Source organism: Bison bison, unplaced genomic scaffold, assembly GCF_000754665.1.
Source record: "Bison bison bison isolate TAMUID 2011002044 unplaced genomic scaffold, Bison_UMD1.0 scf7180017864160, whole genome shotgun sequence".
Classification (NCBI taxonomy): Eukaryota; Metazoa; Chordata; class Mammalia; order Artiodactyla; family Bovidae; genus Bison; species Bison bison.
The window spans coordinates 1,360,376-1,377,904 of NW_011494732.1; the positions used below are offsets into that span (position 1 = coordinate 1,360,376).

A 17,529-nucleotide genomic window follows, 5' to 3' on the forward strand; every position below is an offset into this window, starting at 1 on the left:
CAACTGCAAACTGTATGAAGTCTCAATGCAAACCAAGTAGTTCAATACAAATTTAATCTCCAGATGGAGATGAGCTGGTGTGTAAAATACACACAAGATTTCAGAGACTTAAAAAAAAAAAAAAAAAAGAATGTAAAGATCTCATTAAACAGTATTCATACCGGGTTTCCCTAGTGGTCGAGTGGTTGGGAGTCCACTGGCCAATGCAGGGACATGGGTTTGATCCCTCGTCCAGGAAGATCCCACATGGTGCAGAGCAACTAAGCCTGTGCGCCACAACTGCTGAAGCCCACATGCCTAGAGCGGGTGCTCTGCAACAAGAGAAGCCACTGCAATGAGAAGCCTGCTCACTGCAACAAAGAGAAGCCCCCGTTCACTGAAACTAGAGAAAGTTCAGACGCAACAACGAAGAACCAGAGCAACCATAAATAAATCTTTAAAAAAATATTTATATCGATTACATGTTGAGAGGATGCAAGTTTGGCTAGATGGAGCTAAATAAAACATATTGTATTATTGATATGAATTTCATCTGTTTCTTTTTATTTTCTTTGAACGTGGCTATTAGGAAATTGTAACTCCTACACGTGGTTGGACTCACCCTGGTCCCGGGACAAATACCAGCCATGCACCTGATCCCAGATTTTCAAGCAGACAGTCATTTTGTTCAGGTGCAAAGCTGTCATCTCAGCATAATTATCAATAGCACCTTCTTTGAGACTTCACTGGCAGTCCAGTGATTAAGACTCTGCACTTCCAATACATGGGACATGGATTTAATCCCTGGTCAGGGAAATAAGACCCCACATGCTGCAAAGTGTGGCCAAAAGATTAAACACAAATAATAACACCACTTTCACTCTCAAAGATATCCTGGTTTTGCACAATGAACAATATGGTCACCCTAAAGGGCAAATCCATATAAATAAATGTTATATTGACTTGGGATTTAGTTTGCCCTGGCCTTTGACTGTATGGATCATGACAAACTCTGGAAAATTTTTAAACAGATGGGAATACCAGACCACCTGACCTGCTTATTGAGAAATCTATATGCAGGTCAGGAAGCAACAGTTAGAACTGGACATGGAACAGACCAGTTCCAAATAGGGAAAGGAGTACATCAAGGCTGTATATTGTCACCCCCCTTATTTAACTTACATGCAGAGTACATCATGAGAAACTCTGGGCTGGATGAAGTACAAGCTGGAATCAAGACTGCCGGGAGAAATATCAATAACCTCAGATATGCAGATGACACCACCCTTATGGCAGAAAGCAAGGAAGAACTAAAGAGCCTCTTGATGAAAGTGAAAAGAGGAAAGTGAAAAAGTTGGCTTCAAACTCAACATTCAGAAAACTAAGATCATGGCATCTGGTCCCATCACTTGATGGCAAATAGATGGGGAAACAGTGACAGACTTTATTTTTGGGGAGCTCCAAAATCACTGCAGATGGTGATTGCAGCCATGAAATTAAAAGACGCTTGCTCCTTGGAAGAAAAGCTATGACCAGCTTAGACAGCATATTAAAAAGCAGAGACATTACTTTGCCAACAAAGGTTCATCTTGTCAAAGCTATGGTTTTTCCAGTAGTCGTGTATGGATGTGAGAGTTGGACTATAAAGAAAGCTGAGTGCTGAAGAATTGATGTTTTTGAACTGTGTTGTTGGAGACGACTTTTGAGAGTCCCTTGGACTGCAAGGAGATCAAACCAGTCCATCCTAAAGGAAATAAGTCCTGAATATTCACTGGAAGGACTGATGCTGAAGCTGAAATCCTAATACTTTGGCCACCTATGCGAAGAGCTGACTCATTTGAAAAGACTCTGATGCTGAGAAAGATTGAAGGCGGGAGGAAAAGGGGACGACAGAGGATGAGATGGTTGGATGGCATCACCGACTCAGTGGATATGAGTTTGAGTAAACTCCTGGAGCTGGCGATGGACAGGGTGGCCTGGCGTGCTGCAGTCTGTGGGGTTGCAAAGAGTCGGACACGACTGAGCGACTGAACTGAACTGAACTGAGTTTGCCCTGAGCTTCCTTTGGGCTTCAGTGGAAATCCGATCAACAGTGAACATTCATCTGTGCTTTTACATTTTGAAGGGACTGGTTGGGGGCTTATACATCATGTGTTAGTGCTAAGTTCACTCAGTTGTGTCTGACTCTTTTCGACCCCATGGGCTCTAGCCCTCCAGGCTCCTCTGTCCATGGGATTTTTCCAGGCGAGAACACTGGAGTGGGTTGCCGTGCCATCCTCCAGCGGATCTTCCCGACCCAGGGATCGAACCCACACCTCTTATGTCTCGTACATTGGCAGGCAGGTTCTTTACCACCAGCGCCACTTATTTCATATCCAAGAATCCTAAATGTTTGACTAAAAAGTTAAAAATTTGCTTTACAAATATCATATATTGACACATATATATGGAATCTAGAAAGATGGTACTGATGAGCCTATTCACAGGGCAGCAATGGAGATGCAGACATAGAGAACAGGCTTGTGGACAAGGTGGGGGAGAGGAAGGAGAGGGTGAGATGAATGGAGAGAATGGCAAACCAATATTGTAAAGCAATCATCAATCGAAAATAGATAAATAGAATTAAAAAGTTAAACACTTGTTTTGAATAAAAAGAGAAATGATATTTTGCATGACGCTGGCCAGATCTCACAAGGAGAACGTCTCGCTGTATTGAACCTAATTCCAGAGCTCTGCAGACTATATAGCTCCCAGGGGGCAGCCAATGACATCACCCAGCGGTCAGCACCGTGAATATGATTAACTCTGTATCCACACAGCTCTCCTCTGAGACCAAGGACGGAACTCAACCCCACGTGCTTTCTGCTGTTCCCCAAAGACCAACATCATTATCTCCATCTTAAGGGTCAAGGACTGAGTGCAGGAAGAAGAAATGTGTCCAGGATCACTCATATTTCGAGTGGAAAACTCAAGTTCCAAACACAGCCTGAAGGAGGCTGCTATGTCTCCGACATGCCTCACTTCTTCCAAACCTGAAACTTTGGATTGACTATCAAAGTTTGAAAATCAAACAGTCTTAGTAAAAGTGCATGATGAACACAAAGAAGAGAGGCCGGAACAAAATACATACATGATAAATGTTAGCTGTCATCATCATTATTACAAAAGTTATGATTTTCTTTACAGTTGCCTAAAAAACAAACAGAACCTCCCAGCAACATTAGTTTGGACCACACTTCAAAAGTCTGTCCTTGAGAAAGAATATAGATTCACAGTTTCTACTAAATGTCAAATGGATTTTAATTCTGAAGCTATAAAATGGTGCCATAAAATAGCTCAGCTCTTTTCTTCCTAAAAAGAAAAAGAATGAGATTGTCGAGGTAACAACAACAAAAAAATCAATGTTTAGTAGGTTTGGAAAGCTTCATGTAAATTAAGGTTTTCCATGGTTGAGGTGTATAAAAACAGAGGTTATTTTGTTCCTACCACAGCTGAATATTTTTAATCATCATTTTGTTGAAAATCCAAAATATGACTTTTTGCATTTTATATGTATGTATGTGGCTTTCCCAGGTGGCTCAGTGGTAAAGAGTCCGCTTGCCTGCCAATGCAGGAGACACAAGAGACGAGGGTTTGATCCCTGGGTCGGGAAGATCTCCTAGAGTAGGAAATAGCAGCCCACTTTAGTATTTTTGCCTGGAAAATCCCATGGACAGAGGAGCCTGGCAGGCTACAGTTCATGGGGTTGCAAAGAGTTGGACAGGACAGAGCAAATGCACATGTGTGTACATATGTATGTATCTATGTATATATGTAACTATGTATCCATCTGTGTTTCTATGTATCTATCTATATTAACTTTATGAAACTGACACCCTTGCATGGAAGTCCCTTAATAAGTGAGACAGAGCTTCGAGGACATATTTGAATACACATTTGAAATAAATCTCACAAACACTGACAACCAGTCAGTGGTTAATTTCATCTGAGCTCCTGAACCGAGATGACAGCAACCGCAGCCACTGACTTGTGGAAAATGCACATTTGTTTTTAAAGCAACAGCTCCCACTCCATGCTAGGTCGAGTCTGATCATGACTATGAAACAAAGCCACGTGTGATATCTGTGTCTAGCACATGTTTCAAAATGTGATATTAAAAAGGAAAAAAAAAAAAAAAACCACAGCCTCCTCCTGTTTGAAACATAGAGCCGTTCTATTTTTTTTTTTTTTTAACATCCTTTGTAAAAGTAACATTAAAGAGTTGGAATCAAAATAGGCCCAAGCCTTAACTTTGTCAGTGCTTCGGGGCTGTGTCTGATAACTCACAGGAAGCCGGTAACCAGCAGAAATAACTTGGATGTGTCAGTGACAGGATCGTTATTTGCAAATATTAAAAGGAATGTCTTACAAGGAACATGAAGTGAAGTCAGGAGAGCCAAACTGTTCTTGTTCTAACACTGGACTTGATACACCCATTTGTAAGTGATGGCTATTCAGACACTTGCTGATAAAACTGCAGTGGTTTGAAATTGAGCTATAAAATAAATAGTGTGTTTGGGAAGATAAAAATAAAATCTCTTTGCCCACGGGGAGACAATATCCTATGACCTCCGGCATGGCTGGTGCTAATGTGGAGAGATGCAGAACGTGGTAAAAAGCAATATGCTTTTGTCTAGAGAATCAGCAGGGAACCACTACACACTCTTCATTTCCTGGTATTGTTTTGGCTTTTAGGGGTTACTATTCAAAGGAAAGGGCTTCCCCGATGGCTCAGCTTCCCCAGTGGTTCAGTGGTAAAGAATCTGCCTGCAATGCAGGAGACGCAGGTTCGATCTCTGGGTTGGGAAGATCCGCTGGAGAAGGAAATGGCACCCTGCACCAGTATTCTTGCCTGGAGAATCCCATGGACAGAGGAGCCTGGCAGGCTACAGTCCATGGGGTCACAAAAGAGTCAGACATGACTTAGCAACTAAAAAATAACATGTGCACTGCGTGCATGCTAACTTGCTTCAGTTGTGTCCAACTCTTTTTGACCCCATGGACTGTAGTCTCCAGGCTCCTCTGTCCACGGGATTTTCCAGGCAAGAATATTGGAGTGGGTTGCCCCGCCCTCCTCAAACAACAACATTCAAAGGAAAGGGCTTCCACAGTGGCTCAGTGATAAAGAACCCGCCTGCAATGCAGGAAATGTGGGTTTGATCCCTGGATCTGGAAGTCTGCTGGAAGAGGAAATGGCAACCCACTCCAGTATTGTGGCCTGGAGAATTCCATGGACAGAAGATTCTGCAGGACTACAGTCCAAGGGGTCACAAAGCGTGAGACACAACTTACTGACTAAACAACAACAACACGAGCTATAGGGCATCAAGGGCTCTCCTTTTGCTGATAACGGTACCCAGAGCCTTGGGCTGAGTGCCGTACCCACGGCTCAGCCCTGTATATCATCAGCTGCTTTAACCTCTATGCGCTGTTAAAATTAGTTCCACTTGTCCCGAGGAGAAGATGGAGCTTGGAGACTCAGGTTAAGGCTACACGCCCTGCACAGGGTCCCGGGGGTTTAAAGGCACATCCTTGGAACTTCAGACCTTGGGGCTGGAACCCTCTCACACATATCCTGGAAGGTCCTGGCACACACGTGTGCCCTGGATGGCACTGTGCCCATCATCTGTGCCCAATGTCAACTGCACTGGCCTTTATTTTAATTTCAGATGCACACATGTATCAGACACATACATGTATGAACACAACCATGCTGCCTCTTCTGTACATTGTTTTGAAGAACTGCAAGGGATCAGATATATGGCAATCTTCTGAATACTGGGGGATATTCCAGAACCATAGGATTATACCTGAAGAACACCTGCATCAGAAACCAGAAATCTATTTGGAAGTTTGGGGTTAGTAGATAAGAAGGCAATGGCACCCCACTCCAGTACTCTTGCTTGGAAAATCCCATGGGCGGAGGAGGCTGGTGGGCTGCAGTCCATGGGATTTCGAAGAGTCGGACACAACTGAGCGACTTCACTTTTTGAGAAGGAAATGGCAACCCACTCCAGTGTTCTTGCCTGGAGAATCCCAGGGACGGGGGAGCCTGGTGGGCTGCCGTCCATGGGGTCGCACAGAGTCGGGCACGACTGAAGCGACTTAGCAGCAGCAGCAGCAGCAGGTGCAACCTACTACATATGGCATGGATAAATGACAAGATCCTACTGTAGAACACAGGGAACTATATTAAATATCCTGTGATAAACCATGATGGAAAAGAATATGAAAGAGAATGCATACATGTATATACATATATCACTGAATCACTGTCCTATACAGCAGAAACTAACACATTGTAAATCAACTATATTTCAATAAAATAAACTTTAAAAAAAGAAACTAGAAATTCAAGCATCTAAGAAGGGAAGTGACTTGCTCAAGGTCATGGTAATCAACACCAGCAGCATCAGAAATAGAACCCAGGTCTCATGTTTCTGGAAAGTCCCTAGGTTTCTTTTAGTGACATGTCCAGGAGGCTGCCCATGTGACCAAGTGACCCTGTGTTCCATATACTCTTCTACTGATTACAGTAGGTCCCCTACATGTAAACCTTCAAGTTGCTAGCTTTCAAAGATGCTAATTCGCATTCGCAAGTCCAATCATGTAGGGAGTGGCAACCCACTCCAGTATTCTTGCCTGGAAAACCACAAGGACAGGGGAGCCTGGTGGGCTACAGGGGTTGCAAGAACGAGACAGGACTTAGCAACTAAACCACCACCACTGGCGCACGTTGTCACGTGCCTCCTCTACGAGTGGCTGTGCTTTTGTGTACTTTACTGCTCAGCACTGTATACAGTACAGGAGTACAGCATCTTTATTTCAAGTCCAGGATGCCCAGAAACAAGCCTGAGAGCAGCGGCGGAGAAAGGATGAAGAGAGACAAGAGGCAGAAGGAGTAACTGAAGAACTGAAGAGACTCATGATGCAGGAAATGGCCTGGGGGTTTTCTTTACTTGAGGAGGCACTGGTAGGTTCTGAGGCACAGGGCCCTCATGTCGAATGGTACATGAAGCTTGCAGCAGACGTTCAGAAAGCAATCCAGTGCTACTGTGTCATCTATGATGAGAAAAAAAAGAGCTACTACCCAGACATCACTGGATTGTTTTTTTAAGAGGGTCGATAGAATTAAATCCAGCAAGGAACCGGAACCTGAGCCATCAACATCAGGCGTGAGTGAAGTTGCAGCTTGCCCTCCGTCTCCTGTTGCTGACAATCCTTCAGCTCTGCCTTTTCCCACCTCCTCTCCCTCCTCTAGTCAGTTCACTCAGTGAGTGAACTCGTCTGTTCACTCACTGCCAGCCCTGTATGTCAATTGTCTTACTGTATTTTTCAAGGTCCTGCACCGTAAGATTAAAAATGTTTTCTTAATTGTTTGCTTTTTATGTAGTATTTATATGAAAAGTATTATAACCCTATTGCAGTACAGTACTGTATAGCCAATTGTGTTAGTTGGGTACCCAAGCTAATTTTGCTGGACTTACAAACAAACTGGACTTATGAATGTGCTCTCAGAATTGGGCTTGTTTGTCTGTAGGGGACTTACTGTGTAAAGGGAACACTGAGAGCTAATCACAAAGATGCAAATTACAGACTATCTGAACCACAGGCGGATGAAAACGACTCAGACCAGGTGAATACAGAGAAATCGCTCTCCTTTACCTGAGGGTCTGAAAACAGCAATCCTGTAACTTCATGCTTCACCACCGCAGAGTTTCCAGGGATGTTCCTCGCCAACACCGGAACTTCCAAATCCATTGCCTGAAAGGATGTAAAGGGCAAAGGAGACAGGTGGGCGATCACTGTCAGAGTCTGTGTGGTGAGATGAGCCAATCTGTGACAGAATGACTCCTTAGTTTCACTGGAGCTCTGGCACCACCCAAAAAATCACCCCAAAACTTTGCCCAAAGTGGTTTCCCAACACAAATCCCGGATTTTCCAACTACACACTGAATCTTAATGACTGACTATATTTGTAAGCGTTGGCAAACTATATACTGTAATGGCCTATCTTACTGCAACATCACAAAGAAACCTTCTCTTTCTCCAATGTTCAGTTCACCCTTCTTCAATGGCAGCCTGGAGTACACTTTTTGAAAATATTTACCTATTTATTTGGCTGCACCGGGTTTTGGTTGCTGCTCGCAGGATCTCCATGGTGGCATGTGAACTCTTAGCTGTGGAATGTGGAATCTAGTTCCCTGACCATGGATCGAACCCCAGCCCCCTGTATTGGGAGCATGGAGACTTTGCCACTGGAGCAGCAGGGAAGTCCTTGGAGTATACATTTTTAATTATCATCATTCTCACTTTCCTTGATGGGTAATTTTCTTTCAGCACCAGCCATATGATTGCCACCAGGTCTGTACACATCCCTTTGGCATGGATACAGACGTAAGGTGGAATAAGATTTATCACCTGATTACCCACTAAACAACCTTTCCAGTCTCAAATGCCTGGGATCAGCCAGCATGGGGTTCCTCATGATGATAAAAGTCTCCAAGTCATAAATTTCCCTTCTCATCTTATAGGGTAAAGATTGGGACCCTCCACTATCATTAGAATCAAAGCTATGGTTTTTCCAGTAGTCATGTATGGATGTGAGAGTTGGACCATAAAGAAAGCTGAGCGACAAAGAACTGATGCTTTTGAACCTGTGGTGTTGGAGAAGACTTTTGAAAGTCCCTTGGACTGCAAGGGGATCAAACCAATCAATCCTAAAGGAAATCAACCCAGAATATTCCTTGGAAGGACTGATGCTGAAGCTCCAATACTCTGGCTACCTGATGCGAAGAGCCAACTCATTGGAAAAGATCCTGATGCTGGGAAAGACTGAGGGCAGGAGGAAAAGAGAGAGGCAGAGGATGAGATGGTTGGATGGCATCACTGACTCAACACATGAGTTTGAGCAAACTCCAGGGGATAGTGAAGAACAGGGAAACCTGGCATGTGCAGTACATGGGGTCAAAAAGAGATGGACACAACTTAGCGACTGAACAACAACTCTCATTACACTTGGGAACAAGAAAACTCAGCAGCACGGGCAGAAAGTAACTCTGCATCTCAGCGTTAGGGTCACAGCCCCCTTATGAGCCCACTGTTTGGGCCTTGGGTTCCGACCTCCAGTGAGCACCATCTGGCATTTTGGAAAAGACCACAGTCCAAGAATCACAAAACTGTGGTCTTTCCCTGGTGGGAGCTTTGCTCTCGACTGACACAGCGGGTCTCAAATCCATTCCTCATCACTATAATTTTGGGGAGACAAAGTTCATCTTAAACAGCAAGGATTTACTGTATAGCATAAGCAACTGTATATTCAATATCTTATAATAACCTATAATAGAAAAGAATTGGAAAAAAAGAATATAGATGCATACATATAACAGGATCACTTTGCTGTACAGCTGAAACTAATATTATATTGTAAATCAATTATACTTCAATAAAAGAGAAAGAAAAAAAAACATGTCATTTAAAAAGCATATGGAAATGCTATCTTCATTCAGCCAAGATGTGACATTAAGGATGGTTGATTCTCAAGTCACTTTCTTTAGGTGTAAAGTTACCTCTTCAAAAAGGCAAAGTCTCAGAATATGACTGTGCTGTGATGCTGGTCCTGATGCACACAGTGCCTGGGAATGTCTTGGGGAGATGGTGTTTGGAGATGAGCGAGCTTACCCTCTGAACCCCTTCAGGTCATGATCCGGGAAAGGGGCAGTGTTGGGGAGGGGCACTTGGAGCAGAAATCAGCTCAAATCTGGTGCCTGGGGCCCCATTTGGGGACTAAGAAGAGGAAACATCAGAGCTCAAGAGGTACCAAACACTTAGTCAAGTTTGCAGTCGCTGGATTTCTCTTGCCCACCATGAGCTCTTCAAGCATCCAGCAAGTGGGTGGAAGCTTCACATTTGAACTTTTAAAAAAGCTTCGTTGGGGCGTCCCCTGGTGGTCCAGTGGTTAAGACTCTACCTCCCACTGCAGGCGGTGTGGGTTTAATCCCCAGTTGGGGAATTACGATTCTACACGCCGGGCGTTGTGGCCAAACAATGAACAAATAAAAATAAATTTAAAAGCTTTGTCTCTGGTGCACCATCCTCAGCCGGGCTGATAAGGGTTTTCAGAGACATGACCCCCCAGTCTACGTTGCAGAACAGTCTTTGGAAACACAGCCACCAGGGCTCTGTATCAACACAGTAAGTGAGTTTTTGAAGGGTGCCTTATATAGGTGTCTATATTGGGCTTCCCAGGTAGCTCAGTGGTAAAGAATCAGCCTGCCAATGCAGGAGACATGGGTTCTATTCTTGGGTCGGGAAGATCCTCTGGAGGAGGAAATGCAACCCTCACCAGTATTCTTGCCTGGGAAATCCCATGGACAGGAGAGCCTGGTGGGTGACAGTTCACATTTAAAAGAAATGTGTCTTATCATATGGGATTTTTACATGCCTCTGAAACAAAACAAGGGCTTCCCAGGTGGCACTGCTGCTGCTGCTAAGTCGCTTCAGTCATATCCGACTCTGTGCGACCCCATAGACGGCAGCCCACCAGGCTCCTCCGTCCCTGGGATTCTCCAGGCAAGAACACTGGAGTGGGTTGCCATTTCCTTCTCCAATGGATGAAAGTGAAAGTGAAGTCACTCAGTCCTGTCTGACTCTGCGATCCTATGGACCATAGCCCACCAAGCCCCTCCATCCATGGGATTTTCCAGGCAAGAGTACTGGAGTGGGTTGCCATTGCCTTCTCCAGGTGGCACTTCTCCCAGGTGGCACTAGTGGTTAAGAACCCACCAGCCAATGGAGAATACGTAAGAGAACTGGGCTTGATCCTCGTATTGGGAAGAATCCCTGGAGGAGGTTATGGCAATCCACTCCAGAATTCTTGCCTAAAGAATCCCATTGACAGGGGAGGCTGGCGGGCCACAGTCCACAAGGTGGAAAAGAGTGGGACACAACTGAAGCGACTTAGCATGCACCCATGCATAATAAAACAATGCTAATTCTGAAAGGTCAAAAAATCCCCTCCCTCCAAAGTGAGATGCACTTATTCTGTGATTAACCATTTTGGATCTTTGAATTGATTTTAATGAAATCCACCCTCCATGGCTCCTCTAAAATCAGTTTCATTCAAAACCTTCATCCCAAAGGTTATTTTGGAGTTTTCAAAAGGAACACAGTGTCGGCATCTGAAAGCAGATGGAATTACTCAGAGCTGCCTTTCCTTTGAAGTAAATGAGATCTGACAGCAATTCATCTGCAATGAAATGCTGTATGTGCTGGCTACAAAATCATTCCCCAAATCCACTTTACCTTTTCTTAAGAAGGTGGGGGAGAGGAAATGTGTATTTACATACAAAGGAGCAATTCACCAAGGCTTGAGGACTGGTACTCTTAAGAATGTACATTTTTAAAGCTAATATGAAGAGTACAATGTACTGCTCCAGTGATTCTAGTTGAAAGCTGATTTTAAACCACAATGGAGATTAATGCTAATCATTAAGCTCAGATTGAGATATTGAGGCATTCAACATCTAGATGAAGAAGAACATGTCACAAATCCAGGCTCTGTGCTCTAAAAGCTTCCGAACACGAGAATTACAGGCGTCAGTATATAGCTTCTATCCCAGCCCACAGTATTTTATTTTTTTATGTTTGCTTTTTTAAATGATGCCACATTTGCAGAAAATATTAGGCATACAACATCAGTCATTGCTTAAGTTTACGGAGCATCATTTTTTTTTTCCTGCTTTAATTATTTACCATGACCTCTGAAACATCAATATTCACAAATTGTACCTTTGGTCAGTAAATTCAACTAGTGTCCAAAGGAATAAATGGATGTTACAAACAACTTATGATACAATAATAGCATTGCTCTAATTAAGTAGACCTTGAAGTGAAAAACTAGGGTTATGAGAGTGTGGATGTGAAATGTGATTCAAAGACTTGGAGGACCAATGGCCAAACATTTCCTTTTCTGCAGGGGGTAGAAATAGATTCAAGGGATTCAAGGGATTAGATTCAAAGCGAATAGATTCAAGGGATTAGATCTGGCAGAGTGCCTAAAGAACTATGACGGAGGTTCATGACATTGTACAGGAGGCAGTAATCAAGACCATCCCCAAGAAAAAGAAATGCAAAAAGACAAAACGGTTGTCTAAGGAGGCCTTACAAATAGCTGAGAAAAGCAGAGAAGCAAAAGGCAAAGGAGAAAAGGAAAGATATACCCATTTGAATGCAGGGTTCCCAAGAATAGCAAGGAGAGATAAGAAAGCCTTTCTCAGTGATCAGTGCAAAGAAATAGAGGAAAACAACAGAATGGGAAAGACTAGAGTTACCAAGGGAACATTTCATGCAAAGATGGGCTCAATAAAGGACAGAAATGGTAGGGATCTAATAGAAGCAGAAGATATTAAGAAGAGGTGGCAAGAATACACAGAAGAACTGTACAAAAAAGATCTTCATGACTCAGATAACCACGATGGTGTGATCACTCACCTAGATCCAGACATCCTGGAGTGTGAAGTCAAGTGGGCCTTAGGAAGCATCACTACGAACAAAGCTAGTGGAGGTGGTGGAAGTCCAGTTGAGCTATTTCAAATCCTAAAAGATGATGCTAGGAAAGTGTTGCACTCAATATGCCAGCAAATTTGGAAAACTCAGCAGTGGCCACAGGACTGGAAAACATCAGTTTTTATTCCAATCCCAAAGAAAGGCAAGAATGTTCAAACTACTGCACAATTGCACTCATCTCACATGCTAGCAAAGTGATGTCAAAATTCTCCAAATCAGGCTTCAACAGTACATGAATTGTGAATTTCCAGATGTTCAAACTGGATTTACAAAAGGCAGAGGAAACAGATCAAATTGCCAACATCCGTTGGATCATCGAAAAAGCAAGAGAGTGCCAGAAAAACATCTACTTCTGCTTCATTGACTATGCCAAAGCCTTTGACTGTGTGGATCACAACAAACTGGAAAATTCTTCAAAAGATGGGAATACCAGACCACCCTACCTACCTCTTGAGAAATCTGTATGCAGGTCAAGAAGCAACAGTTAGAACTGGACATAGAACAACAGACTGGTTCCAAATCGGGAAAGGAGTAAGTCAAAGCTGTATATTGTCACCCTGTTTATTTAACTTATATGCAGAGTACATCATTTGAAATGCTGGGCTGGAGGAAGCACAAGCTGGAATCAAGATTGCCAGGAGAAATATCAGTAACCTCAGATATGCAGATGACACCACCCTTATGGCAGAAAGTGAAGAACTAAAGAGCCTCTTGATGAAAGTGAAAGAGGAGAGTGAAAAAGTTGGGTTCAAACTCAACATTCAGAAAACTAAGATCATGGCATCTGGTCCCATCACTTCATGGCAAACAGATAAGGAAACAGTGAGAGACTTTATTTTTTGGGCTCCAAAATCACTGCAGATGGTGACTGCAGCCATGAAATTAAAAGACGCTTACTCCTTAGAAGAAGAAATTTTTAACCAACCTAGACAGCATATTAAAAAGCAGAGACATCACTTTGCCAACAAAGGTCCATCTGGTCAAAACTATGGTTTTACCAGTAGTCATGTATGGATGTGAGAGTTGGACTATAAAGAAAGCTGAGTGCTGAAGAATTGATAACTTTTGAACCGTGGTGTTGGAGGAGACAGACTCTTGAGAGTCCCTTGGACTGCAAGGAGATCAAACCAGTCCATCCTAAAGGAAATCAGTCCTAAATATTCATTGGAAGGCCTAATGCTGAAGCTGAAACTCCAATACTTTGGCCACCCGATGGGACGAACTGACTCACTCATACCAGGGAAAAGACCCTGATGCTGGGAATGATTGAAGGCAGGAGGAGAAGGGGGTGACAGAGGATGAGGTGGTTAGATGGCATCACCGACTCATGGGCATGAGTTTGAGTAAACTCTGGGAGTTGGTGATGGACAGGGAGGCCTGACTTGCTGTATTGCAAGGGGTCACAAAGAGTTGGACACGACTGAGCGACTGAACTGAACTGAACTGAACAGGGGGTTTTATCAAGTGCTAATCCATAGGACTTCTGCGGCATCCATTGTCTGCAAGTCATGTGTAAAGAACTATGGGAAATTCCATATATTTGATGGCTTGTGATTTAGGGATATGAAGACAACTCAGCACCAAAAGCTGGTTATGACAGGACAGATGGCATCTCTTCTTTACTAATACCACCCTTAAAGGAACCCAGCATACCATGAACCAACAGCAAAATAAGAGAAAGCAAAAACCCTTCTGTATTAAGTGCACACTGGTGATGACCTCAAGTCACTAGCACAAAGCCACTAAGATATCCAGGTAAGGGAATTCCCTGATGGTCCAGCAGTTGGCACTCCGCACTTTTACTACTGTAGGCCAGGGGTTTAATCCCTGGTCAGGGAACTAAGATCCCTGAAGTTCCAGGGCATGGCCAAAAAAAAAAACAGAAAAAGTTTTAAAAGATATCCAGGTTGGGACTTTCCTGGCAGTTCAGTGGTTAAGACTCCATTTTATCAATGCAGGGAACACAGTTTCAATTCCTGGTCAGAGAACTAAGATCTCACATGCCATGCTGCACAGCCAAAAAACATTTTTTTAGATACCAAAAAAAAAAGATATCCTGGGTAAACACCCAATTATGGAAAATGCTCAGTAAGAAGAGACTGCAAAGGGCTTCAAGGTTGGATTAAGTCCTCTACCCAAGAGTTGATACAGTCAAACTAGAGCCTGCCAGGTTTTCAAGAGCAGGGGCTTATTTCAATGCAGAAAACTCCAGCAATGGACTGCAAGGTTGTGCTGGGATGTGTATATTCAGCCCAAGCAGAGTACGCAATTTTTCTTTTCCTTTTGGCTGCGCAGCACAGTGGCATGTGTAATCTTAGTTCCCCAACCAGGGGTTGAACCCTCGCCCCCTGCAGTGGAGGGTGTAGTCTTAACCACTGGGCAACCAGGAAAGTCCAGGAAGCGATTTTTCAGAGCTGAGCACTAGGTGGAGAGGTTCGGTCCACCCTCAGTCCCGCCCTCCTGTGCATCTGTAACCACTTCTCTGTGTGTTTCCACACCCACCCCCTGTCTTGTGCACAAGCCCATCCCTTTCTTATCCCCTAAATTCTGGGATCATTGCACACACTGAAAAGAGGGAGAAGAAATCAAGACAAAAGAAGGCTTCCTACAAAACACACCTTTATCCACATCCTGTCCCAGCCCTTCATAGTCTCCATCACCTTCCCACTGAAGCTACTTGGTGAGTCAGAGAGGTAACGCTATCCTAGTTTTATTTCATTTTGTCAGTGGCAAGGAAAAATGGCAAGGAGAAAGAAAATAGTATTTTTAAATCCCAGCTAGAACTTCAAAACTACTTTAGAACTCCCGAAGAGACGCCACTGTGCTTGTTAGCTTTAAGAAGCACACAGCTTTATTGACAAATGCATCACCTCCATAACTAAGAAAAGGGGTGATCGACAATTTCATATTTCCACTTTCAGGGCTCGTTAGATCATTACCTCCAGAATTGCGGCTGACATGCCTTCAGAGACAGAGCTATTCACCAGCGCGAAGCAATTCTTCATGACTGCATGGAGGTCTTCCTGAGCCATCTCCCTGATCAGTCGTACCCCAGGGGTCCTGAAACAACAGGGAGCAGAGAGCATCTATGGCTGGGAATCTTACAGAGAGAGGCTGGGCGGAGAGATGACAATTTTGGAGAAATATCTTAGATCACCAGGGAAGCATGATTGATAAAGAGTTCAGTACAGAAAACCATACTGGAGTGAGAATCTGTTCTATTTCCAGCCCTGATAATGGAGGGACGAAGGCTGTGAACACATCAGCTTCCATCCTGAATCCTTCTGACCAACAAGACACATGATTCTCAGATACTGGACGTCAGAGATGTGGCTCTTGCCATTTTTCTCTGAATGATTTAGAAAACAGACCTTTCCTAAGAATGCAGCCTTTTTCCCAATGCTTTTTAAAAGATACTCAGAGAGGGTGAGTCCCCTGGTGGTCCAGTGGCTAAGATTCCGTGCTCCCAATGCAGGGAGCCTGGGTTCGATCCCTGGTCAGGGAACTAGAGTCCACATGCCGCAACTAAGACCCAGTTCAGTCAAATAAATAAATAAAGATAAATATTAGAAAAGATACTCAAAGAGATAATCATAGATGTATCATAAACAGAGAGAAATAGAAATAGTAAAACCAAGAGGGTAACACAACCTTTGTCACAGAGGTTTTGCCCTGTTTTATTTTTCTCACCTGACGGTACGGACATTCGTCCCCATTCCCCCAACCCTCTCCAGTCTCACGGTTTTGAGGTTATCATTTCACGTAACTGGTGATACTTTTACATACATGCATTCTGTATCCATGATTGCACATGGGGGTGAAATCAGTGTTTCCCAGTCCTCCTGGGTGGTGGAGTAGCCAGGAGGAGGAGCTGGGATCCTGGGAGAGTGAGGATATACACATAAAAGGGGGCTGACCCACACGGGAGAGGATCCTTCTGGCTCTTGTCCTGCCCCATCTCCCCACTTAGAATACAGAAAGTGATGTGTGAGTTCTACAGCTACAGTCATCCTAGAAATAGAAGTCACAGGTAGGGAACACAAGAAAGAGAGACAGGAGACAATGTCTCTGAAGTCTTACCTGGTCCTGGACCAATGACCTCAGATTTTTTTGATGTGAGCAGTTAAAACCCCTGGGTGTGTAAGCCAGCATTGTTGGGTCTCTGTTGCTGCTGTTTAGTCGCTAAGTCGTATCTGACTGTTTTGGGACCTCGTGGACTGTAGCCAACCAGGCTCCTCTGTCCATGGGATTTTCCAGGCAAGAATGCTGGAGTGGGTTGCCATTTCCTCCTCCAGGGGATCTTCCTGGCCCAGGGATCAAACCTGCATCTCCTGCACTGGCAGGAGGATTCTTTAACACTGAGCCACCAGGGAAGCCCTGGTCTCTGTTACGGGCAAACACAATTGATAGCAAAGACTCTGGCAAATTGCTTTCCAGAGGAATGGCTGCAATTTTCACCCTCACCAGCAGATTTTTAGTCTTTTTTTTTTTTTTTTCGGTTTTGACCCACGAGGTAAGGGACAATTATAACTTCAAAGTGGGTTTCCTGAGCATTTCCTGACCTAGCGAGGTAGTATGTCTTCACACGTGCATCCACTCGACTGCTCCCTAGGGAACTGCTGATGCTCCCAGCATGTCAGCTTCCTGGCTTGTCAGTGGGGAAAGGAATAGTGCCCAGATTCTCACAGGATCATCAGGAAATTAAAGGAGGAATTATTAATGAAGTGTTGGGAACAGAGCCTCGGACACGGTGAATGCTGGGAACTGGGATTGTTTATCAGTCATTAGGCTTCCGCTCCTGCAAAACACCTATTCACTCCCTATGCTTATCTCTCTCTCTTTTTTTAAAATGTATTTCATCATGTCACTCAGCATGTGGGACCTCAGTTCCCTGTTGCTTCAGTCATGTCCAACTCTTTGTGACCCCATGGACTGTAGCCCACC

General features: G+C 43.9%; 1 protein-coding gene across 1 annotated transcript in view; it reads right to left on the bottom strand.

Annotated features, from left to right (window-relative positions):
• GLT1D1 (glycosyltransferase 1 domain containing 1) overlaps positions 1-17,529 on the bottom strand; it is a 98,332-nt gene that overhangs the window by 16,004 nt on the left and 64,799 nt on the right. Inside the window, exons 10-11 of the mRNA XM_010841264.1 lie at positions 15,525-15,645; positions 7,684-7,782 (exon numbers count right to left, since the gene is read on the bottom strand). Of these exons, the coding sequence (XP_010839566.1) occupies positions 7,684-7,782; positions 15,525-15,645 (220 nt within the window). The remainder of the gene's footprint in view (positions 1-7,683; positions 7,783-15,524; positions 15,646-17,529) is intronic.